Raw genomic sequence first — 26684 nt, forward strand, 5'->3', positions numbered from 1 at the left:
ACGACGCTGCAACAACGGGCCCGCCAGTACAACCGGGACATCAACTGCATGGTGCCCGAAGCCTTTTATTTTTTATTTATTTATGTACATACTGCAGACCATGGCTAGGTCCAAGCAGGAAGGGCAGGTGCACAAAAAGCAAAATTATAGCAACAAAAAATACAACAATACAGCAAAGATAATGTAGTAAAACAAACAATACAGCAATGCAACACAAAGCAGAAAAAATACATAATACGCAATATCAAAGATGGCTGAGGAACGCGTCTGATTTTCAGGGTTGATTAGGATCGGTTAGTGAGTTCCAGTCGGATATGGTGCGTGGGAAAAAGGAAAACTTGAACGAGTTAGTCCGGGCAAAATATGGTTTTAAAAGAGCTTTGTGATAGTGTCGTGTATTCCGTGTTGGCATTGAGGAAAGATAAGCAGAAGGGTCAAGTCTGAGTTTATTGTTAAGAAGTAATGAAAGAAAATCTAAACGAAAATTTCGTCTTCTTACCTGTAGTTCTTCAATACCGTTAGCATGCATCAAGTCTGAGGGGGAGTCAGTGGGTAGATATTTTGAATATATGAATCTAATTGCTTTCCTTTGAATGTTCTCGAGCTTTCTTATGTTAGACTTAGTGTACGGGTCCCAAATTATGCAAGCATATTCAAGCTTGGGTCTAATTAGAGTATTGTAACCTACGAGCTTAACGTTAGCGGGGGCGTTTCGAAGTTTATGCCTTATATAACAGAGCTTACGGAATGCGAGTGAACAGATGTTATCTATGTGAGAGTTCCAAGAAAGGTTATTAGTAAGTGTTACACCCAAGTACTTTACGGACGCTACTTGTTGCAATGGTGATGATTCTAATTTATATGCATATTGTAGAGCGTTTATCTTGTTAGTTATGCGAAGAGAAACGCTTTTATCTGCGTTCAGTGTCATGTCCCAGCGCTTGCACCACTGTACAATATTAGTAAGCGTATTTTGTAGGTCACTCTGATCGTTTTCAATGCTAACATCGCGAAATAAGACACAGTCATCAGCATATAATCGAATATGTACGCCAGGGCAAACTTCACGGATGATGTCGTTAATGTATATTAGAAAGAGTAGTGGACCCAGTACGCTTCCCTGTGGCACACCTGATGTGACTGGGAGACAGCCAGACTGGTGCCGACCTATTGAAACATGTTGACTCCGGTTGGTTAAATAATCATTTATCCAGGAAATAAAAATAGGCGGAAGTCCAATAGTTTTTAGTTTTAGAATTAGGCTGTGGTGTGGAACTTTGTCAAACGCTTTACTGAAATCTAGAAAGATCGCGTCAATATGGCTGTTATTGTCAAGTGATGCCGCAAATGAATGGATAACAAAGTAGTTGAGTTACTGTGGAAAACCCTTTGCGAAAACCATGCTGGTAATCTGTCAGAATGTTGTTGCGATCTAAGAATTCATTAATGCTAGTTGCGACAATATGTTCCATTAATTTGCAGCAAGATGACGTTAAGGATATAGGTCGATAATTGGTCACCTGAAGGCGGTCGCCTTTTTTAAATACAGGTACGACTCGGGCTATCTTCCAGTCCTCAGGTACACACCCGGTTAACAATGACGCGCGAAATATAATAACCAAAAACCTGGCCAGAGATTCAGCATACCTCCGAAGAAAACCGTTAGGAATATCGTCGGGCCCTGGGGATGATTTAGTTTTCAGGTTTAGTAACATTGAAACGACACCATCATACGAGATGAAGTTAACTTCAGATGGATGTGCTGAAGTTGTGCTTGGTGCATCGTGCGGTTTTGGTTGAGAAAATACACTGTGAAAGTAATCGTTAAAATGGTGAGCAATGGCAGGCTGATTGGTAACCATTGTACCGTTGATAGTCATTTCTGATATAGGGGCTTTTTTATCGCTAATGTGGCGCCAGAATTTACCAGGGTCGTTTTTTATGAAGTTCGGCAGAGTTGTTTTGAAATAATAATCTTTTGAACGGCGTACAGCAAGGGCGAGGCTTTCTCTTAAATGGTTGATTGTGCTCTGCTGTGCGCGATGCTTTTTTAGCCTTTTGATTCGGCGTCTGAGATGAATGATACTGCGTGTCATCCAAGGCGTCTGCTTGCGAATGTTTTTGTATTTTACAGGTATGAAATTTATAAGGCAATAGTGACACATTTTCTTAAACTGATTCCAGAGTGCGCAGGCGTCGGTTCCATCAAATTCGACAATGCATGTTTCAAGATGCTCAATAACTGAGGCGTCATCGGCACGTGTGAAGTCCATGATACGATGTGCGTTACATGTTTTTGTCTTGGCAAGCGGTTTTATGGGAATGAAAACACTAACAAGATGATGATCTGAAAGTCCTGGTGCGACAGACACGTTGCAATCATGGAAAACATGGGGAACAAATGCAAGATCCAACACTGAATTACTCATGCGAAATTCTCGGGTTGGCTCGCGAACCACTTGACACAAGTTGTGCGTGAACATAATGTCGAATACAATATCAACGTTTTTTTTGTACCCGGAACATGGCTGCAGACGTTCCCAGTCAACGCCAGGTAAGTTGAAATCACCGAATAGCAATATTTTACTCTTTTTGTACTGTGACATGTGAACTTGTAACTTAGTTAGATAATCTTGTGTTACATTAGGAGGCCTGTAAACCGCATACAAAATAAAGCAATGTCCCCAGCAAAACAGTTTCATGCAAAGGCACTCAAGATCAGGTACATCTTCTAGCGAAACAGCCTGTATATTATTTTTGATTAGTACTGCAACTCCTCCACCTCTCGAGGGCCTATCCTTGCGAAATACCTTGTACGAGGGTGGAAAGATGAGGTCATCGGTAATCTCGCTGTGCAGCCAAGTTTCTGTTATAACCGCAACGTGAGGGTCATGTTGTAGGAGAAGGATTTCAAGCTGCTCGGTTTTATTGGCTACGCTTCGAGCGTTAACATTAATTATTCGGAGATGCTTATTCACTGTCACTGTAGCAATTCCTTTGTGACCTCTGTTACGTTTATGTTTGGGAAATCGGTATTTAGAAGCAGAGACCTTTTCATGGCTTAGAATTGCGTGATCTATGGAGTTGACTGCACCACTGAAGGCGTTAAGGGTCGTGTCTGTTTCGTACGATAGTTTTTTCGCAAAGGCACCTTGTCGTTCTTTTCATAGTCCCAAACGTAGGCTTGACTGTTGATAAAAATTTTGTCGAAAACTAATGAAACTTTGTCGCCTTTATCGCGGTTCGGCTTGGTACTGTTCCAGAGATTTCTTCTTATGTCTCTTGTTTTATATGAAAAGTCTTCACCGATCGATATACCACTGTCTTTAAGTTTACGTCCTTGTTTTAAAATTTCGGTTTTTTGACGAGAGTCCAGGAGCTTGAATATAACAGGCCTAGTTTTGTTCTCTGCAGGTTTTCCCAAACGATGAATGCGCTCTATGGTAACTGGTGCGAGTTCAAGTTTGTCTTGAATGACCTTTTGGTTAACATCACGCTCCAGGGACTCAGAAGTCTCGTCTTCTTCTTCTTTGAAGCCGTAAACAATTAAGTTCGATCTACGGCTGCGGTTTTCCAAGTCATCTATTCTGTTTTCAAGGTTTTGAATTACACGATTCATAGATTCGAGCTGGTCTTGACAGAGAACGATTTTGGCTTCCAGTCTCGATACTGCGTCTAGTTTAGTTTCTATGTCAGTCAACCGTTTTTCTTTTATCTCTTTGATGTCTGCAGCTATATCTTCCAGTTGTTTAGAAAGCTGTGCATTATTGGGACCCGGATTTGTTTCAATATCACCATCCAGCACTAACAATTCTTTCAAGTACAGAGCAACTCGATAGAAGAACCAACACATCCGTGGGCACGGCAGCAGAAAGAGAAAGGGATCACTAGAACGAATACATTTTGCGTAGCGTTTCCTCACCTGCGGAATGAAGAGGAACGGATTACGTGACCACATCCCTGAAATGCCACCGTGCCCAGTGGGCGCGCCGGTCCTGAGTGGGTCATTTATAGGCTGGTGATGTGGTGGCGCTGTTCCTGGGTCATGCACGCTGTCATCGGTGCGTGTAGCCGCTGACTGTCTTATCATGAAATTCCAGGGCGTCGGATGAAGCACAGGATCCACGTGAAAGGCGGTGATGTTCTGGATGACGAACTCCTTTTCATGCACAGGCGGCCCGGCGAAGCAGCTGGCGATGGCCAACAGCACACCGATCCACAACTGCGGAATGAAGAGGAACGGATTACGTGACCACATCCCTGAAATGCCACCGTGCCCAGTGGGCGCGCCGGTCCTGAGTGGGTCATTTATAGGCTGGTGATGTGGTGGCGCTGTTCCTGGGTCATGCACGCTGTCATCGGTGCGTGTAGCCGCTGACTGTCTTATCATGAAATTCCAGGGCGTCGGATGAAGCACAGGATCCACGTGAAAGGCGGTGATGTTCTGGATGACGAACTCCTTTTCATGCACAGGCGGCCCGGCGAAGCAGCTGGCGATGGCCAACAGCACACCGATCCACAACTGCGGAATGAAGAGGAACGGATTACGTGACCACATCCCTGAAATGCCACCGTGCCCAGTGGGCGCGCCGGTCCTGAGTGGGTCATTTATAGGCTGGTGATGTGGTGGCGCTGTTCCTGGGTCATGCACGCTGTCATCGGTGCGTGTAGCCGCTGACTGTCTTATCATGAAATTCCAGGGCGTCGGATGAAGCACAGGATCCACGTGAAAGGCGGTGATGTTCTGGATGACGAACTCCTTTTCATGCACAGGCGGCCCGGCGAAGCAGCTGGCGATGGCCAACAGCACACCGATCCACAACTGCGGAATGAAGAGGAACGGATTACGTGACCACATCCCTGAAATGCCACCGTGCCCAGTTCGTCGTGTCTCGGCGGCAGTGCAGACACCTTGCGTGAACTAATTCGTTCCGTTGTCCGGGAGGAACTGCAACGGATCCATCTGCCTCAGGTTGCACCTGCGCCGCTGGCAGCGCTGTCCGAAGTTGTCAGGGACGAGGTGCGACAGGCTGCGCAGGCACCTCCTGTCCCCGAAGCGCCATCCCGGTTCGATGACCGACCCACGTACGCATCTGTTGTACGTCGCACGACAGGCTACGGTCCCATTACCCCAACGCCTGGCGTGAGCAACATCGGCACATGTCACGCAAGCGTGCCTGGCTACGGTGAGACCCCGTCGACCTCCGTGAGTAACATCGCCACGTATTCTGCAACCGCATCTGCTACAGCCGGGCCACGCCCTCGCAAGTCGGATTTGTGGCGTACACCGGACCGCAGGCCTCTCTGCTACCACTGTGGGGAGCCTGGTCACCTCTACCGCGCCTGTCCGTACCGCCAAGTGGGCCTTCGCGGTTTCCATCCCGACGCACCCTGCCCTCAGAACGGCGAACGACCGCATGAGATTGCACAGCATCTCTGGGCACGCCAGAACCCTGCCTACTCTGGAAGGCGCGAGTCCCGTTCCCCTTCGCCTCTCCGTTATCGCTCTTCCAGCCCTGGCCGCCAGAGTAGCTCTGCTGGCCGTCGCTCGCCGAGTCCGCGTCGGGAAAACTAACACCAGCGACCTCTGGAGGCAAGGCCGCTGACGTCGGGACGTGTCAAGATCCTCCATCGCGGAACCCTCGAGCCGACGATACCCGGACAGAGAGGCAGCGACAGTATCAGATACGCTGCATCCGATTTGCGTGTAACAATTGATGGCACTGACATTACCGCGCTGCTCGATACCGGTGCTGATTACTCTGTTATGAGCCGTGCCTTCGCTGGAGAACTTAAGAAGGTTCTGACACCGTGGACGGGGACTCCCATTCGCACCGCTGGTAGCCACCTAATTTCCCCTGTGGGCAAGTGCACGGCTAGAGTTGGGATTAGTGGTTTTACGTACGTTGGTGAATTTGTCGTACTCCCCGAGTGTTCCAGAGACTTGATTCTGGGGATCGACTTCCTGCAGTCGAACGGCGCTGTGATTGACTTTCAGGAGGCACGTGTCACGTTCTCGACCAAACAGGCCGTGGCGCGCTTTGACTCCCGCGATCCCTGCAGCAACGCTCTGCGCATTGTCGAGAACGACGTCACGGTGCCGCCGCGGTGCAGTGTTCTGGTGCTCGTGCGGAACGACCTCTTTCATGACTACGAGGGCCTAGCGGACAGCCATAGTCCACTGCTGCTTAAGCGGGGACTTGCCGTTGCAAGAGGTCTCGTCCAACTACGTGACGGCCGCACCCACGTCGTCCTGACTAACTTTGCCAACGAATATCAGCACCTGGCCAAAGGCATGGCTATTGCCTTCCTCCACGACGTTGCTGAGGTTCCAGGTTTGTGCACCGTGGGAGGACCCTCTCCGGAGTATGCTGGCCCACATCACGTTCTTCAGTCAGTCAGAATAAATCCTGCCTTGCCGTCGGTTCAGAGGGATCTTCTGTCGGCCCTCTTGGCAGAATTTGCGGACTGTTTCGCTACGTGCTCGAAGGTCGGCCGAACTCCACTCACCAAGCATCGTATCATCACTGACGAGACTACGCGACCCGTCTGCCAGCGCCCATATCGTGTTTCCCCGGTGGAGAGAGAAGCCATTCAATCAGGTTGCCGAGATGCTTGCAGACGATGTCATTCAGCCGTCCACCAGTCCGTGGGCATCGCCTGTGGTTCTTGTCAAAAAGAAGGACAATACTCTGCGTTTCTGCGTGGACTACAGGAAACTTAACAGCGTGACCAAAAAGGACGTTTACCCGCTGCCCAGGATAGATGACGCGCTCGACCGATTGCGGAACGCCAGATACTTCTCGTCATTGGATCTTAAAATCGAAGTGGACGAGAGAGACCGGGAGAAGACGGCTTTCGTGACGCCTGACGGCCTCTCTGAGTTTAAAGTGCTCCCATTTGGTCTGTGCTCAGCACCGGCAACTTTCCAACGCATGATGGACACTGTCCTCTCCGGCTTGAAATGGCAGTCCTGCCTGGTGTACCTGGACGATGTCGTTATATTTTCGCCCACCTTTGACCAACACTTGGAGCGGTTGCGCATTGTGCTACAAGCGCTCAAATCCGCGCAACTCACCATCAAAGCCGAGAAATGCCATTTTGGCTTTGAGGAACTTCGCTTTCTTGGTCACGTTGTCAGCGCACAAGGTGTTCGCCCGAACCCTGACAAGACTGCTGCCGTCTCAGGTTTTCCACGCCCAACTGACAAGAAGGCCGTTCGCCGGTTTTGAGGCCTGTGCTCCTATTATAGGCGCTTTATTCAAGATTTCTCGAAAATCGCGGAACCGCTGAACGCACTGACCCGTGACGACACGCCCTTCCTGTGGGGGACCGACGAAGAGGCTGCATTTGTCGAGCTTCGCAGCCGTCTGCAAAGCACTCCGATACTCGGCCACTTCGAAGAGCATGCTGCCACGGACATCCACACTGACGCCAGCAATGTTGGCCTTGGTGCAGTACTGATCCAGTGGCAAGACGGTGCAGAACGGGTCATCAGTTATGCTAGTCGGACACTTACGCGCTCCGAGACAAATTATTCTACGACGGAGAAAGAATGTCTTGCAGTGATATGAGCCATCTGCAAGTTCCGACCGTACCTCTACGGACGACCCTTCCGTGTGGTAAGCGACCACCACTCCTTATGCTGGCTGGCGAGCCTCAAAGACCCCTCAGGACGCTTGGCTAGATGGAGCTTACGCTTGCAAGAATACGACTTAACAGTAGTTTACAAGTCTGGCCGCAAGCATCAGGATGCGGATTGTCTGTCGCGTGCGCCTATCCCAATCAATACCGAAGAAACCACCGATGATTTTCCTTTCCTGGGCTCTGTTAGTACCACCCAAATGGCGCAGCTTCAGAGGGCGGACACGGAGTTGGCGCCGCTCATCGATTACCTCGAAGGCAGTGAAGCTCCCATTCCGCGTGTTTTTCTTCGAGGGCTTCACACCTTCACTTTACGGTCTGGTGTTCTCTACAAGCGCAACTTTGCCAACAGCGAAGAAGTGTTCCTCCTTGTCGTACCATCACAGCTGCGGTCTGAGATCTTGAGTGCCTGTCATGATGCACCATCCGCCGGCCACCTTGGAGTCAGCCGTACACTCGCGCGGATTAGACAAAAGTATTATTGGCCCAGGTTACTCCCATCGGTGCGGGCCTACGTCAAAACATGCCGTGAATGCCAACGTCGGAAGACTCCTCCATTGAAACCGGCCGGATTTCTTCACCCCGTCGATCCACCGAAGACCCCTTTCCATCAAGTGGGCATGGACCTCCTTGGCCCATTTCCGAAGTCTTCGTCTGGAAAGCGTTGGATAGTCGTTGCGACTGACTACCTCGCACGGTACGCTGAGACCACGTCTCTTGCCAAAGGCACTGCTGCTGAAGTGGCGCAGTTCTTCGTCCACAACATTGTCTTGCGTCATGGAGCATCCGCCGTTGTTGTTACTGACCGGGGAACTGCTTTCACGGCCCGCTTAACCCAGTCCGTGATGACTCTGACGCACACGAGCCACCGACGTGCTACGGCGTATCACCCGCAGACAAACGGGTTGGTAGAGCGACTCAACCGCACACTAGCCGACATGCTATCAATGTACGTTGACGTCGAGCATCGAACTTGGGACGCCATTCTGCCGTACGTAACGTTTGCGTACAACACCGCCCTGCAGGAAACAACCCGACTGACCCCCTTTCAGCTTGTCTTCGGTCGCCAGGTGACCACTCCGTTGGATGCTATGTTGCCCGTCGACCCTTACTGCGACTCTGACGCTGACATCGACGTAGATACCTTCGTTCAGCGTGCTGAGGAAGCGCGTCAACTGGCCCGCCTGCGCATCCACCGTCAACAGGAGGCTGACGCCACTAAGTACAACTGTGGACGCCGTTTCGTCAGTTATGCTCCCGGCGACCTTGTGTGGATTTGGATACCTGTTCGTCGCCGCGGGCTTTCTGAAAAGCTGCTGCGCCGATACTTCGGCCCTTACGAAGTAGTGCGCCGCATCAGTGATGTGACTTATGCAGTTGCTCCGGCCCCGACAGCTTGTTCATCGCGCCGGTCGCACCGAACTGAAGTCGTACACGTTGTTCGCATGAAGCCTTACCACGACCGGCTACCTGTCTGAACTGCGGTCCACTGCAGCTGTGTTCTACCATTTCGCTGACTTTTCACTCCCAGCCGCATCGTGTCGATGCTGCAGAAGAGGGGGGCAGTGGTACATGCATTCGAAGAAGAGACAGAAGTAGCGCATGCGCTAGAAGAGGAAGAAGTTAGTTGGCTCTCTCGCGCGCGCTCGAACCACTAGGAGACCGCCGCAGGTTTTTCGTCTCTGCGCGGGTGTTCTTTTTGGCGTTGCACGCTACAATATATATATATATATTGCCACGTATCATTGTAGCGTCCGTTCGTTCGCGCAAGGCCGCAGAAAAGGGGTGTTATCATTTTTGTTCGTGACGCGAGAAGCGACCGGTCTAATCTCGATTGTTCACAGCCATGAACAGCTGCATCTACGTGTTTCCAGACTACTCTAGATGATCTCGACCTGTTATCCGGAAGTTTCCTTGCCGGCTTTAAATTGAACGATGCCGCGAGCAGCGGGCATTCGTAGTTCGACGACCGACGAGCACGTTTGTTGCTTACGCCGCCGCCGAGAGATTCACCCCCAAACTCTGAAAGCTTCCTTACCTCAGTAAGGGAGCCTTCACTGCAGTGAGCAGCCCTCATGTCAATCTGAAAGCTTCCTTACTGAGGAGCCCTAAGTAAGGTCGTCCTTGGTGCCTCCTCACAGTTGAGGCAGCTGCCAGCTGCCTTCATGCGTCCTTACGTCGCTCCTGGTCCTGGAGGAGTGCTTCACCTCACTGCGGCCACAAGTGACTCCGCACACTCACGCGGGCGGCGAGACGCGGCGCAAGGACGCGAGCCCGGCGTGAGTGCAGTTGAGCAGGCGGGAGAAAATGGCAGCGTGGACTGACCGCTACGCGGGCGACTACACGCAATTTTTTAACCGTGCTTGTGAATATGCATTCGATGAAGTGTACCTGTATCCTCGAACAGCTAGGTTGCTTCGCGACGCGGTGAATCCAGTGGAAGTGCACTCAGAGGAAGAATTTGCGTTCAGATTCCGCAACGGTGTGGCTCTGTCACACTTGGGCATTCGGCGGCGAGAGCGAGCGAAATCCGCCGCCGCCGAAATGTTGACTCGTTCACACCTCCCGGCCACCACGTCGCCGCTCGTGGCGTGAGAGATATGGAGCATAAATCGACGCTGTCAATGTACCATAAGCGTGTGCATGCTTACGTACGCTAAACGCAGGTATTTTGCGGGACGTTACAACGTTTCTCAAATTTCCACTTTTAATTCAGATTATGCAAGCAGCGACGCAATGACATGACGATTGACGTACGTGGCTATTCCCTTTGCATCTGGTGGACGAATTTTCTGCCTAGCTCAGCCTAGTGGCGCCATCTCGTTGTTAGGACGGAAACCATTTCTGTCAACAAACCGATGGTCTTAAGCCTAACAGCGGCTGAATCGCCAATCTAAATAAAAAATAAGGCAAATTTATCACTCATAATTTCCTTAGAGGCGAGATGAGAGGAAGCGAAAGACCGGTGGCCCATTTATGGCCAGCGAACGCACTGAAAAGCGCAGTAACGACGACGAATTCAGTTTGAATCGAGGGGCCCAGCTTCGAAGGGCGCCGCCATGTTTGTTGTCACCACGGGAATGCAACTTCCTACTCGGCGTCCTATTGGCCGATGTGAAGGAACCCTCGAACCCAGACACGCGGCATGCGTTCCTTACTTGAGGAGAGGCGAGGAGAGCTTTCAAGAAAAAAAAGGAAAATGAACAGAGCAAGGAAGAAACCTCGAAAAAAAAAAGTGAAATAGGTAAAAGAAAACCTTTAAAGTAGTGTTTTTTCTTCGCACCCAGCTATAGTGCACGCAACAATGGTTGAGGAGAAGTATTGGAAGGAATGTTAAAAAATAAAAAAATATAAGAAAAAATATATAAAAAAATGTGAGCTTACATAGTAAAATTAGAAAGGAAAAAAATAAAAAAAGAAATTGTGCGGCATTCGCGTGACCACCAGTCGAGCACACCAGGGGGGGAAACGGCACAGGTGTGGCACAGGTGTGGCATGCAGAAAGGGGTATGACCTCAGACTGCTCAGTCAGTGTTGCTTTGTTTAATTTCGTAGATCCCTGACCTCGGAAGAGAGGTGAGGGTGCCGTAAGTTTCATTAATGCCATTTTGCACTGTGTTAAATTTAAAAATAAAATATGATTCTCGTTGCTCGCGCTCACGAGTGTTTTTGAAGCCACTCTGTAGTATTGTTACTTTAAGTTTGTCAAACTCGTGACTTTTCTCGCGGAGGTGTTTCGAAAGAGGGAGGTTGGGGAGGGATTGGGTATGTGAGCGGTGGTTATTAAATCTGAAACGGAAGGAATTGTCTGTTTGGCCTATGTATTGCATTCGACAGTCGCCACACTCGAGCATGTAAACCACGTTGCTGGAATCGCAATTCAGGTCTTCCCGGATAGAATGCTTGAAATTTGAATGGGTGCTTTTAGCCAGTGCCGTGGTCTCCATGTGTTTGCAGACTTGACATCGGCTTTTTTTGCATGGTGTGCAACCTACAGCTCTCGGTTTATTGACTGTCGAATGGACAACATGGTTTTGCAGATTTTTTGGTCTCCTATATGTTACTTGGGGGACCGTTGTGAAAATATTTGAAAGACGGTCACTCTGTTCTATAATATTAAAGTGTTTTTTTAGGATGTTGTTAATATTCGGGAGATTATTTGTGAAGGTCAGTATAAGATTACAGCGCTGTGATGATGGCTGGGATTCCTTAATGACATGATTAATATTAGTTGCTTCTGCCTTTTTAATGGCATCGTTGATTATAGAAGACGGGTAATGTTGTTTTTTTAGAGTGTCCCGCATGCGATTAGCATTTTCGTGAAAATCTTCCGATCGTGAGCAAATTCGTTTGAATCTGATGGCCTGTGAGTATGGGATTGAAGTTTTGCAGTGGCGTGGGTGGCAGCTGTTGAAATGAAGATACTGTTGTCTTCTGTGGGAGTTTTATAGACACTAGTGATTAATGTACTTCCTTCTACTCGAACCAGAACAATCAGGAAGTTAATTTTATTGGTTGAGTAGGCGTGTGTGAAACAGATATGGGGATGGATTTTGTTGAATGAGGCGATAAAATGGATGAGTTCGTCCTCGGTTTCTGTCCAAACTATGAATATGTCATCCAGAAAGCGTTTGTAAAAAGCTGGTTTTGTTGGATATGAGGACAGAAAGTCAGATTCAATTTTGTTCATAAATATGTTGGCGTAATTTGGAGCCATTTTTGTGCCCATAGCTGTAGCGCTAGTTTGAAGATAATATGAGTTGTTGAACTCAAAGGTGTTAAGTTTAAGGACCAAATTTGCAAGTGTCTCGACGGCACTTGGACTAGGGGTGTCTAGAATTTTGTATTCTTTATATGATCCAACCATTGCCTGAATTCCGTCGTCATGTGGGATGTTAGTGTAAAGTGATACCACATCCAGGGTAACTAGGAAAGCGCCTTGAGGGAAAGTGACATTCGATAATTCTTTCAGGAAGTGATTAGTGTCGCGTATGTAAGATGGATGTTTCGGAGGTATATGTTTGATGAGCGAATCGATATACTCTGAGATCGGTTCTGTTATTGTGCCAATACCAGAAACAATCGGTCTCCCAGGATGATTCTGTTTGTGTATTTTCGGAAGCATGTAGAAGCGCCCCGCGGAGGAATTTCTTGGCGTGAGCGCCTTACCTACTCGCGGTGGTAATTCACCTTCATCTGTTAGTTTTTTTATAGTTTGCTCTACGATGTTCTTTTGCTTAGCGGTCGGGTCTGACGGGAGTTTAGTATAGAATTTTGGGTTGTTAAGCTGGCGGTTGCCCTCCTGAATGTAGTTATCTGTGTCTAAAATAACTATGCCTCCACCTTTGTCGGCGGGCTTGATGACAATGTCGGTTCGTTTGCTAAGTGAGCCTAAGGCGTTACGCTCTTTTTTTGTGAGGTTAGGTGGCCCAGATTTTCGTGTCCCAAAAGCTTGAAGAATCTCCTTTTGTACCGCTTTTATATATAGGTCTAGATGTCTGTCCCTACCAGTTTTGGGTGTCCACTGTTCCTGAGATTGGGGGTACCGCACGTTATTTGTGTTAGGTTTGTCGAAGAAATATTCCCGTAATCTGAGAGTTCGCGAAAAGTTATCTAGATCCTGGAGTAACTTGTACTCGTTATACTTGCTATGGCTTGGGCAGAAGCAAAGACAGACACCTGGTTTGCAGGGCTTCCGTCGGAAGATTCCTCCGAAAGATCCCTCACGGAATCCGCCGCGAAGAACTTCAGCTGACGCCAGGCCCCCGAGGGCAGCTTTGCTACCAACCCCAACACAGAGAGCCCCAGAGTGTACGGTGTCTTCATTCAAAGCCGCCAAACCAAGCAGAGTTGCGGCGCGAGACCCCGCACCCGAGAACCAGAGCTCAACAGCAAATGCCCCGTCCCCACTACCGGCACCCATTGTACAGGCCGAGGCGTCACCGGATGCCACACCAACGAGCCCCGGATCACGGAAGGCCCCCACCTCAGCACCAACAACACCGGCTTCTGGATCCCGGCAAGCTTCCGTCATCATCCAGGACTTCGGGAATGACGCCACCACGCCGAAACAAAGGTATGACCTCAGACGACGCTGTGGCTCAGCCCAACGGCTAAAGTTTAAACAATACTGACGGGCCGACCAAGCTCTCGCGCCCACCAGCTCTCCCTCTACTTGTGCCACACGCTCTCGGAATTTTTTAAAGCTAAGAAAAAATTATTGAGAAACGAATCAAGCACCAGCTCCACGTAAAATCCCTTCAGATATACCTTAAATCAGAAACTGTGCCGAAAGGACTTTTTGTATCTTTAACCCCATCCGTTAGCAACCTTTCGGAATACATCGCCTAGCATGGAGCACAGAACTACTTAAAGCATCCATAAACTTTTTAAAAATAACAATTGAGCACTTCAAAAAGACGTTGGCATCACTAACACTAGAGGAGAGGCGGGCGCGTCAAAGCATGATACTCTCAACATCCGAGGTAAATGAGCTTGAGGTCTTCAAGTCTAACAAAACTCAGCAAATTTGGACGAAAAAACTTACTAAATTTTCCCGTGATGGCATCCTTGTCGAGGATTGTATAGAGCTCACAATGCCATTACAACTAGCAAGCCACATACCCACACCCGACAATTACAAGGAAACCGTAAACCAACATCCAACCACATTAGACCAAACACCCGAAGAGCCACACCTTCCGGAAAATATAATTAACCTGTCAAGCTCAGAGCTCACCCCCGAGGAAAAGTCACTGCTGTCGCGTGGCCTTAAATTCTGCCCAAGCCATAGCAAGTATAACGAGTACAAGTTACTCCAGGATCTAGATAACTTTTCGCGAACTCTCAGATTACGGGAATATTTCTTCGACAAACCGAACACAAATAATGTGCGGTACCCCCAATCTCAGGAACAGTGGACACCCAAAACTGGTAGGGACAGACATCTAGACCTATATATAAAAGCGGTACAAAAGGAGATTCTTCAAGCTTTTGGGACACGAATATCTGGGCCACCTAACCTCACAAAAAAAATCTCTGCCTCTCCCGTAACCGAGAGTAGAATAAGCATGAAATGTTTCATCTCGGTGGACACCCGAACCGCACCGTACAGGAAGGGAGGAACGCCACCACCCGTTCAGCGCGATGCCTTGCCATTTGAACGCAAGGTTTTTTGAGGAAAGGAAATGGCGCAGTAATTCTCTGCCATCTCGGTGGACACCCGAACCACACCGTAATGGAAGGGAGGAACGCCACCACCCGTTCGGCGCGATGCCTTGCCCTTTGAACGCAGCGCTTCTCCCCCGGGCCCCTGCGCCTGCGCGGCTTTGCTTCGATGCGCGAAGCGCCTAAGAGATCACGTCTGTCAACGAAGTGTATCGTGGCATTTATGTGCTTTTTGCACGCGCTATTAGAAATCGGAAATTATAATTCCGTGCATTATCAAACGCACAGCGACTGATATCTTGATAAACTTTGAGAAGGCACTGGCAGAAGTTATTTTTTGTGACTCCTTTGGAGACCAACCAGCGCTTGCATGCCGGTCGCGTAGGAGGGCTTACAGAGTCTCGTTAAATCTCGCTAAGTCTCGTACGGTGCCCGGATGTTCTCGTTTCAGAGCCCGGATGACTGGAATTCAGTGCCCGGATGACTGGATTTCAGTGCCCGGATGACTGGATTTCAGTGCCCGGATGATGGCTCTCGGTCTCGGCGTGACGTCACCACACTGCCGACAACGGGGGCTAAAAGCATTTCATGCTTAAAAATCTCTGCCTCTCCCGTAAACGAGAGTAGAGTAAGCATGAAATGTTTACGGGCCTAATGTCATCTCGGTGGACACCCGACCCGCACCGTACAGGAAGGGAGGAACGCCACCACCCGTTCAGCGCAATGCCTTGCCATTTGAACGCAAGGTTTTTTGAGGAAAGGAAATGGCGCAGTAATTCTCTGCCATCTCGGTGGACACCCGAACCGCACCGTAAAGGAAGGGAGGAACGCCACCACCCGTTCGGCGCGATGCCTTGCCCTTTGAACGCAGCGCTTCTCCCCCGGATCACGTATGACAACGAAGTGTAACGTGGCATTTATGTGCTTTTTGCACGCGTTATTAGAAATCGGAAATTATAATTCCGTGCATTATCAAACTCACAGCTCCACTGATATCTTGATAAACATTGAGAAGGCACTGGCAGCAGTTATTTTTTGTCTCATTTGGAGACCAACCGGCGCTTGCATGCCGGTCGCGTAGGAGGGCTTAGAGAGAGAGTCGTTAAATCTCGTGCAGTCTCGTACGGTGCCCGGATGTTCTCGTTTCAGAGCCCGGATGACTGGAATTCAGTGCCCGGATGAGTGGATTTCAGTGCCCGGATGACGGTTTCAGTGCCCGGATGACTGGAATTCAGTGCCCGGATGAGTGGATTTCAGTGCCCGGATGACTGGAATTCAGTGCCCGGATGAGTGGATTGCAGTGCCCGGATGATGGCTCTCGGTCTCGGCGTGACATCACCACACTGCCGACAACGGGAGCTAAAAGCATTTCATGCTTAAAAAGAGCGTAACGCCTTAGGCTCACTTAGCAAACGAACCGACATTGTCATCAAGCCCGCCGACAAAGGTGGAGGCATAGTTATTTTAGACACAGATAACTACATTCAGGAGGGCAACCGCCAGCTCAACAACCCAAAATTCTATACTAAACTCCCGTCAGACCCGACCGCTAAGCAAAAGAACATCGTAGAGCAAACTATAAAAAAACTAACAGATGAAGGTGAATTACCACCGCGAGTAGGTAAGGCGCTCACGCCAAGAAATTCCTCCGCGGGGCGCTTCTACATGCTTCCGAAATTAAACAAACAGAATCATCCAGGGAGACCGATTGTTTCTGGTATTGGCACAATAACAGAACCGATCTCAGAGTATATCGATTCGCTCATCAAACATATACCCCCGAAACATCCATCTTACATACGCGACACTAATCACTTCCTGAAAGAATTATCGAATGTCACCTTCCCTCAAGGCACTTTCCTAGTTACCCTGGATGTGGTATCACTTTACACTAACATCCCACATGACGACGGAATTCAGGCAATGGTTGGATCATATAAAGAATACTAAATTCTAGACACCCCTAGTCGAAGTGCCGTCGAGACACTTGCAAATTTGGTCCTTAAACTTAACACCTTTGAGTTCAACAACTCATATTATCTTCAAACTAGCGGTACAGCTATGGGCACAAAAATGGCTCCAAATTACGCCAACATATTTATGAACAAAATTGAATCTGACTTTCTGTCCTCATATCCAACAAAACCAGCTTTTTACAAACGCTTTCTGGATGACATATTCATAGTTTGGACAGAAACCGAGGACGAACTCTTCCATTTTATCGCCTCATTCAACAAAATCCATCCCAATATCTCTTTCACACACACCTACTCAACCAATAAAATTAACTTCCTGGATGTTCTGGTTCGAGTAGAAGGAAGTACATTAATCACTAGTGTCTATAAAAAACCCACAGACATACAACAGTATCTTCATTTCAACAGCTGCCACCCACGCCACTGCAAAACTTCAATCCCATACTCGCAGGCCATCAGATTCAAAAGAATTTGCTCACGATCGGAAGATTTTCACGAAAATGCTAATCGCATGCGGGACACTCTAAAAAAACAACATTACCCGTCTTCTATAATCAACGATGCCTTTAAAAAGGCAGAAGCAACTAATATTAATCATGTCATTAAGGAATCTCAGCCATCATCACAGCGCTGTAATCTTATACTAACCTTCACAAATAATCTCCCGAATATTAACAACATCCTAAAAAAACACTTTAATATTATAGAACAGAGTGACCGTCTTTCAAATATTTTCACAACGGTCCCCCAAGTAACATATAGGAGACCAAAAAATCTGCAAAACCATGTTGTCCATTCGACAGTCAATAAACCGAGAGCTGTAGGTTGCACACCATGCAAAAAAAGCCGATGTCAAGTCTGCAAACACATGGAGACCACGGCACTGGCTAAAAGCACCCATTCAAATTTCAAGCATTCTATACGGGAAGACCCTAATTGCGATTCCAGCAACGTGGTTTACATGCTCGAATGTGGCGACTGTCGAATGCAATACATAGGCCAAACAGACAATTCCTTCCGTTTCAGATTTAATAACCACCGCTCACATACCCAATCCCTCCCCAACCTCCCTCTTTCGAAACACCTCCGCGAGAAAAGTCACGAGTTTGACAAACTTAAAGTAACAATACTACAGAGTGGCTTCAAAAACACTCGTGAGCGCGAGCAACGACAATCATATTTTATTTTTAAATTTAACACAGTGCAAAATGGCATTAATGAAACTTACGGCACCCTCACCTCTCTTCCGAGGTCAGGGACCTACGAAATTAAACACAGCAACACTGACTAAGTCGTCTGAGGTCATACCCCTTTCTGCATGCCACACCTGTGCCGTTTCCCCCCCGGGTGTGCTCAACTGGTGGTCACGCGAATGCCGCACTATTTCTTTTTTTATTTTTTTTTATTTTTTTCCTTTTTAATTTTACTATGTAAGCTCACATTTTTTAATATATTTTTCCTTATATTTTTTTCTTTTTTAACATTCCTTCCAATACTTCTCCTCAGCCAGGGCTGGGTGCACTGTAGCTGGGTGCGAAGAAAAAGCACTACTTTAAAGGTTTTCTTTTACCTATTTCACTTTTTTTTTTCGAGGTTTCTTCCTTGCTCTGTTCATTTTCCTGCTTTTTTCTTCTTTTTTTTCTGTTGTCTGCTCCCTCTGTTGGAGGGTCATATTTTATTTTTTTTGCTCTCGCGGCCAGGAGAAGGAACAAGTTTTCGCATTCTTCTACGAAAGTTGTTGCACGGCCACACACCTGTCGAGCACCTCCCAGCTGGACACGACTGTTGTCAATAAGCAAGCCTGTGGTGCTTAACAAAGCAGAGGCCGCATGTGGACATTGTATTTTCTGACTGAGTACCTGTTCCTCGCACTCTTTTTTTTTGGTGTGTGTGGCTCCCACTGCCTGTAATAATTTTTTATGCGTAATTTTTTATGCGTATTTTTCTGCTATGTGCTTTGTGTTTCCGACTTACCTGTTCTGTGCCCGCCCCTATAAAAGGGGATGCATTTACAATGTAAAATCACTCCTGAAGAAGATCGGTCTTCCGATCGAAACGCCGAGTTGAATAAATATGATACCTTTAACGGAGCGTATACTCCGCTATATATTCTTAGAAGCAGTCTAGTACTTCACGCTTTCGCAACCTATATATATATATATATATATATATATATATAAGTAAAGAGTTGAAGTACACTTCTTAAAGAAACATTTATTCACCGACGGTTTCGGACGGTGGACCGCCCTTCATCAGGGTAAGGTTGTTTGTGAACAAAAACGATCCACTTGCTCACGGCACCGCACACAGATGGAGAGGGGAAGACGCTCTCCTTTGAGGAAACAAAACAAAACACGAAAAGCAAGACAGTGGCGGACAAGGGTGTTCCTGCCGATTAAGGGGAAAATGAGGGCTGCAATGCGAGCACACAAAAAAGAAAAGAACGAATTCAAGAAAGGGGAAAGAGGGGGTGGGGGAAGGGAAGGTTGGTTTGGTTTGGTTTATGAGGTTTAACGTCCCAAAGCGACTAAGGCTATGAGAGACGCCGTAGTGGAGGGCTCCGGAAATTTCGACCACCTGGGGTTCTTTAACGTGCACTGACATCGCACAGTACACGGGCCTCGAATTTCTCCTCCAAAGAAATTCAGCCGCCGCGACCGGGATCGAACCCGCGTCTTTCGGGCCAGCAGCCGAGCACCATAGCCGCTGAGCCACCGCGGCGGCAGGGAAGGGAAGGAGGCAAAGGAAGGAGGCAAAAGGTTGTAGCGGAAGTGGAGAGGGGTGAGCTGTCTGCGAGGAAAACCGTTGAGAAGAAATATTGTGGGCGGAGGCTTCCTTCGGCGGGAGCGGGACGTTCGAACACGCGGGAAGAAAACATTATCGCGCCCGTTGCATCACAGTGCCAACCGCCCGACAGAAGTGTGGTTACTGACTGTTTGAATGTGAGTTACGGCGGCGGCGCGATCACATCGGCGGAGAGTTAACCGGCCAGACGCCGGACGGAAACCTGATCCCGTGGCTGGGCCCCGCGGAGACCCAACGCCAGCCCCCGGCCGCTACTCGTCAGCCGCGCGCCCCCTCGCAAAGACACTGCGCCGCCGACGAGGTGCCCTTTCCAAGGAGCGAAGTGGGGGGCAGAGCAACGAAAAAACGAGAGAAAGAGAGTTCGGACGCAGAGCAGGAAAAAAAAGAAAAAAAGAAGGAAACAAAAGAAGAAAAGAGAAAGAAAAAAAGGAAAAAAGGAAAGAAAAGGAGGCATGAGAACTTGCAAAAAAGTGAAAAAGGGGGGGGGGGGGGGTGGCTTGCTAAGTACCTCCCTCATCTACCTCACCTTTTTGAAAAACACGAGGTAGCCCAAATTCACTTACGGCCCCTTGTTAGCGCCCTGCGCCTTCGTAAGGCAGGCAAGTAGAAAATTGGAGAGCGACCCTAGCTGGACGACCGACGAACGGGATTCACAGTGATCCACAACCATATTAGTGTATAGCAACACTCCTAATCCTCGTTCGCAAACCAATGTAATGTATTGAGTATCATTCTTGTCGTTCTGTTTGAAATGGCATTTAAAAAAAGGGGGGGGGGGGGTGGAAGGCCCCCTTATGGTTTACTGCAGAAGTCGTTTCAGCAGCAATGTTTGGGCATAAGGAAGAAAAGAAAGGCTGGGGTAGGAGACAGGCGGCATGTAGACGCAAACACTCAAAATGGTATGACCTCAGGCGATTCAGTCGAAGAGGCTGTGAATCTTACTGGGCCTCTGATTTCTGAAGTGCGGAGAGAGCTCCGGGGTTCTCATTTATACCGGTCTGCACCGTATTAAATTTGAAAATAAAATATGACTCCCGTTGTTCCCGCTCACGGGTATTTTTGAAACCGCTCTGTAGCAGAGTGACTTTTATTTTGTCGAAATCATGATTTTCTTGACGGACGTGTTTCGACAGGGGGACGAGAGGAAGTGATTTGGCATGCGCGCGGTGATTATTGAATCGAATTCTGAAGGGATTCTCGGTCTGGCCAATGTATTGCATTTGACAGTTGCCGCACTCGAGCATGTACAGTACGTTACTACTGTCACAATTCAAGTTCTCTCGAATGGAGTGTTTGAAATTAGAGTGTGTGCTCTGAGCCGACGTCGTTTTCTGCATGTGCTTGCAAACTTGACACCGATTCTTCCCGCAAGGCACGCAACCTACAGGCTCTTGTTTACTTATAGTAGAGTGAACCACATAATTTTGCAAATTTTTTGGTCGTCGGTAGGTGACCCGTGGAGCCGTTGGGAAAACCTTTGAGAGTCGGTCGCTTTGTTCGATGATGTTAAAATGTTTTCTTAGAATTTTGTTTACATTCGGAAGGTTGTTCGCAAAGGTTAAGACTAGATTAGAGCGGTGTTCATTGGGAGCTGCTGACGCGGGATCCCCAAACAGTTCGTTACGGTTTCTCTCTTCCGCTTTTCTAATTGCATCGTCGACAATCGAGAGCGGATAGCGCTGATGATTCAAAACCTCCCGCATACGATTAGAATTATCCTTAAAATCTTCTGAGCGCGAGCACACTCGTTTGAATCTGATGGCCTGAGAGTATGGAATAGAGGTTTTGCAGTGGCGTGGGTGGCAGCTCTTGAAATGGAGGTACTGTTGTGTATCAGTGGGCTTCCTGTAGACACTGGTGATTAAGATGCCCTGTTCTATTCGAATCAAGACGTCCAAAAAGTTAATCTGATTGGTCGAATAGGTGTGCGTAAAAGAGAGGTTTGGATGTATGTTGTTAAATGATGAGATAAACTGGATGAGTTGGTCCTCAGTGCCGGTCCATACCATGAATATATCGTCTAGGAAGCCTCTGTAGAAAGCCGGTTTTGTTGGATATGACCGAAGAAAGTCCGATTCAATGCTGTTCATGAATATGTTGGCATAGTTTGGCGCCATCTTTGTGCCCATAGCGGTGCCACTCGTTTGTAGGTAGAAAGAGTTGTTGAATTCGAAGGAGTTGAGTTTGAGAACCAGATTAGTCAGTTCTACGAGGGTACTTTTGCTGGGAGAATCCAGTCTTTTGTATTTCTCATACGATGTGACCAGAGCCCGGATGCCGTCATCATGCGGTATATTAGTGTACAGGGATACCACGTCCAGGGTTACCAGAAAAGCTCCTTCTGGAGCAGTAAATTGACTTAATTCTTTTAGAAAATGAGTAGTGTCACGAATGTAAGATGTTTGTTTAGGAGGGATATGCCTGATCAGAGAATCAATGTAGCTGGAGATCGGTTCCGTGAGTGTGCCAATGCCGGAAACGATCGGTCGACCCGGATGATTTTCTTTATGCATTTTTGGGAGCATGTAAAAGCGCCCTGGAGACGCATTTAATGGCGTCAGCGCCTTACTTACTCGTGGCGGTAATTCACCTTCATCGGTGAGTTGTTTCAAGGTTTTTTCTATAATTTTACTGTGCCCAGTGGTGGGGTCTGATGAAAGCAAGCGATAGAAATTGGAGTTATTGAGTTGGCGGTATCCCTCCTGGATATACTTTTCTTTATCTAAAATTACTATGCCGCCTCCTTTGTCAGCGGGTTTAATAACAATGTCCGTTTGCGAGGGGGCGCGCGGCTGACGAGTAGCGGCCGGGGGCTGGCGCTGGGTCTCCGCGGGGCCCAGCCACGGGATCAGGTTTCCGTCCGGCGTCTGGTCGGTTACCTCTCCGCCGATGTGATCGCGCCGCCGCCGTAACTCACATTCAAACAGTCAGTAACCACACTTCTGTCGGGCGGTTGGCACTGTGATGCAACGGGCGCGATAATGTTTTCTTCCCGCGTGTTCGAACGTCCCGCTCCCGCCGAAGGAAGCCTCCGCCCACAATATTTCTTCTCAACGGTTTTCCTCGCAGACAGCTCACCCCTCTCCACTTCCGCTACAACATTTTGCCTCCTTCCCTTCCCCCACCCCCTCTTTTCCCCTTTCTTGAATTCGTTCTTTTCTTTTTTGTGTGCTCGCATTGCAGCCCTCATTTTCCCCTTAATCGGCAGGAACACCCTTGTCCGCCACTGTCTTGCTTTTCGTGTTTTGTTTTGTTTCCTCAAAGGAGAGCGTCTTCCCCTCTCCATCTGTGTGCGGTGCCGTGAGCAAGCGGATCGTTTTTGTTCACAAACAACCTTACCCTGATGAAGGACGGTCCACCGTCCGAAACCGTCGGTGAATAAATGTTTCTTTAAGAAGTGTACTTCAACTCTTTACTTATGTTGTTAGCAGTCGAGCAAGTTTTTTCATCGTAATATATATATATATATATATATATATATATATATATATATATATATATATATATATATATCCTGTTTCACGTAACTTGAACCAAGGATTTAGAAAAAGCGGCAAACCGCAGCCCGCTGAATCCAACGATACATTGTTCGCCATCATGTGGCGCTGCACAGAATATTTTTTAGGTTTGGTTGGTCTATGGGGTTTAACGTCCCAAAGCGACTAAGGCTATGAGAGACGCCGTAGTGGAGGGCTCGGAAATTTCGACCACCTGGGGTTCTTTAACGTGCACTGACATCGCACAGTACACGGGCCTCTAGAATTTCTCTTCCAAAAGAATATTTTTTATTTCGCTTAGTTAGTTAACTAAGATGAATTCTGCAAATTTTCAAATAGTCATTTTATTGCCAATACCGCTGCGTTAGGTTGTAGAGCAGGTTTATACACAACCGGTCCAGTTTATAGTAGCATTGTATCTCCTACCGGGTCCTTTTTTTCCAGCATCTAAAGAAAGCACGTGAAATATGAAAAAAAATACCATGTGATTACGCTCGTGCGCTACCAAACTGCAGCGTTCTCAACGGCGTTTTGAGCCACAGGAGCGTGCCCACTGACTGGGGCGAAGTGAAAGCTGCCGCTCTTAGCAGCTGCTTGACAGTGCGTCAGCACTTTCCGCAGAGGCGCGGCGGCGGCTGATGAGACTGTCATCGTTCCTCCGCATTTATCGAAATTATCGCCGCAGAAACGAGAGCCGTGCTTTCTTTCGTCTGCCGCCTGTACACATTGGCGCTTATCTTGGAAGCAAGCACAACGTGAATCTCTGTCTTGGGCAGCACGACAGGCGCGAAGCGAGTGAGGGTTTTTACAAAGTGCGGGTGAGAGCGCTGTAAGCACGGCGCTTTCGGGCGCACAGAGCGCGCTGTCACGTGGCGTTTTATTGCGAAAGCAATACTACGCCAGGTGTTGCCTCTTCACGGTCGGTGGTCGGCCATGTGACTACTGACGTCATACTAGAGCGAGAGATGGGGCACCAAGTCGGCTCTTCAGCGCGCGCAGCTAGAACTTCGCGGCCGATCGACCACCTGCGACCGAACAAAGGCGCGTCTATATATTACGGCGTCTTCGTTCACTCCCATCTTTCTCCCGTCCCTTAGGCGAGGTTCGGGTGTCCACCGACATATGCAAGAGAGATACATTTCCTTCCCTGAAAAACCAATTTACCGTCGGGCAAGGCGTTGAGCCGAATGCGCGATGGCGTTCTGTGGACTCCCTGCCAGCGTTGCAAGACGCTGTCGCGTTCCACTCTTAGAGGCGAAGCTTAACGTGCACCACCCATAAGCGAAACACTTAGCGCAGCCAAGGGGGTATTTCTTTCGCAATTACCTAGGCTTAACCAAAGCTAAGCCCCACTAATTTTTTTAAACTCCGCGGGCTTTCATTTTTCTCGAATATAAGCGGGAAAGCTTCGCGTTGCGCTTGGTGCCAAGATAAGCGCCACTGGGTTCGGGCGGCTGTTGAAAGAAAGCGCGGCTCCCGTTTTTTCAGCTGTAATTGACGTGAAGTTATCAAGCTTGTTATATGCATCTTTGTTTGTTGGGGTCTTGCTCCGAAATTCGAACTCGTGAGGTTGCCATTGTTTCTCCACATGCATTCTGCTGACGTGAGAGCGGAATTATCGCCGCAGAAACGGGAGCTATGCTTTATTTCAATTGCCGCCTGAACCCACTGGCGCTTATCTTGGAACCAAGCGCAACGCGAAACAGTCTCAGGCAGCACGAAAGGAGCGAACCGAGTGATGTTTTTTACAAAGCACGGATGAGAGCGCTGTAATAGCGGCCCAATCGGCCGCACGGAGCGCCCTGCCACGTGGTGTTTTTTAAACTCCGCAGGCTTTCGTTTTTCCGAATAAAAACGGCCACGCTAAGTCTATCTCGTTGGAAGTGCGTTGGCTGGACAATATATGTACAGCTCCACAACTTTGCTATTGATGCTTGAACGTTTCAAGCTATATTTAAAAAGCTAATTTATTTATCGCGACTAATTATTCTATCAAGACGAGGAAAAAATGATACTCCAACTTTACATAAACCCTAACCATATCCACGCGATTTCAGTTCTGAAGATCGCATAGGTTCTTTTTTTTAAACTGCGGTCTAAGTTAGCTTGGACGCCCTGTATATTTTTTATACGATCTATTGCATTCTCTCAGAGTGGCTGTGTGTTGTCGTCTACTTTTTCCGCCGCGGGAAGTTCAGGCACTCAGTGAGCTAGTTACATTGTCCGTTACGCTACCATTTCGCTTCGTTAGTCCTCACAAAAAAAAATGGCAATGGTTTAGTTCTGGTCAAACCTGGATGTTTTGCGAAATCATCGGCTGCCTGGCAGCGCTTAGAATTCGCTAGTGGTTTGGCGTGGCTAGGCTGGTGAAGCGAGCGCCGGCAACGGCGGCGCCATCTGGCGAAGAGAGCGCCGGCGGCAGCGGCGCCATCTGGCGTAGCGCGGTGGCGGCAGCTGCTGCGGTTGCTAAGCGACGACTCAAGGTCATTCGTGGAGTCGCCACCATGGCGCAAATTCGGCCACGCTGAAGAGGCGGAACGATGGGCAAGAAAACTACTATTGGACGCGTTACGCCCAAACCGCGAACCTGAGGATTTCACGCAGCAGACGCATAAGCACACATCCCTCGTGGCGTGCATCCTGCGTTGCCTTATAAATCTTTTCCGCAAAGGCTGAAGACGGTAATCTAGAGCAGCAGAAGCTATTTGGTTCTATAGGGTAGGCCAGCACTAATAGCTATAGTATGTCTCAAGCACTAGGTTTTCACTGCAGAAAACCCAGTGCTTAAATATATCAACAAAATCATTGCAAATCTTTGAAGAATTATTCCTCGCTTGACATAACAGATAGCCACTAGCAGAAGCAAAAAAAATGGCCGAGGCTTACCTAAGCTTAAGCCTAGTCAGATGCGAAGCATATTGATGGCTAGGCTTGGTAATACATGGCTTTCCTTGGTTGAATACTTGGTCATTTTAATACAACCACTAGAAGTGTAGCAAGGATTGCCGTGGCAGCTATACAGGGTGTTTCACCTAAGACTTTCTGCAATTTTTAAAAATAAGCTATTTGAATTAGATGCGCGCTTTTTCTGGCATAGCATTGTCAGCGGTGTAGTACATCATAATGCAGCTAAGCCGTGCTAACTAGCAGGCTTGTTAACCAATATTTAATAGTTAACTTTTAAACTATTGCCGGGGCTCCTTAATTATTGAGAGGCATGCAGCCCACCGTAAGTAATGTCCATATCCGTTTTTAGAATTTCGAGAACGCGATTATCCTCGGCGCTGTGGCTCAACAAATTTCGCCTAAATCGCGCCAAAATACATGCGGTTTGAGAAGCTTGCAGGCAAAGCAAGCTCTCCAGTGCACGTAACTCGTCGAAATAGCCAAAATTTGTTGGGCCACAGCGCCGAGGATAATCGCATTCTCGAAATTCTAAAAACGGATATGGACATCACTTACGGTGGGCTACATGCCTCTCAATAATTAAGGAGCCCAACGGTAATAGTTTAAAAGTTAACTATTAAATATTGGTTAACAAGCCTGCTAGTTAGCACGTCTTAGCTGCATTATGATGTACTACACCACTGACAAT

The 26684-nt window shown here is 48.2% G+C and overlaps 2 protein-coding genes across 3 annotated transcripts in view; both read right to left on the bottom strand.

Annotated features, from left to right (window-relative positions):
• The window catches only part of LOC149360560 (sushi, von Willebrand factor type A, EGF and pentraxin domain-containing protein 1-like), a 149403-nt gene that overhangs the window by 35514 nt on the left and 87205 nt on the right, over positions 1-26684 (bottom strand). The window lies entirely within an intron of this gene.
• LOC149360561 (uncharacterized) lies at positions 2472-4858 on the bottom strand. The gene has a single exon (XM_089575316.1). The coding sequence runs from the start codon at positions 4856-4858 to the stop codon at positions 3077-3079; it is 1782 nt and encodes a 593-aa protein (XP_089431442.1). The 3' UTR covers positions 2472-3076.

This window comes from Amblyomma mixtum, chromosome 2 (genome assembly GCF_055824585.1).
Source record: "Amblyomma mixtum isolate Tamu chromosome 2, ASM5582458v1, whole genome shotgun sequence".
In the NCBI taxonomy this organism is placed as follows: domain Eukaryota; kingdom Metazoa; phylum Arthropoda; class Arachnida; order Ixodida; family Ixodidae; genus Amblyomma; species Amblyomma mixtum.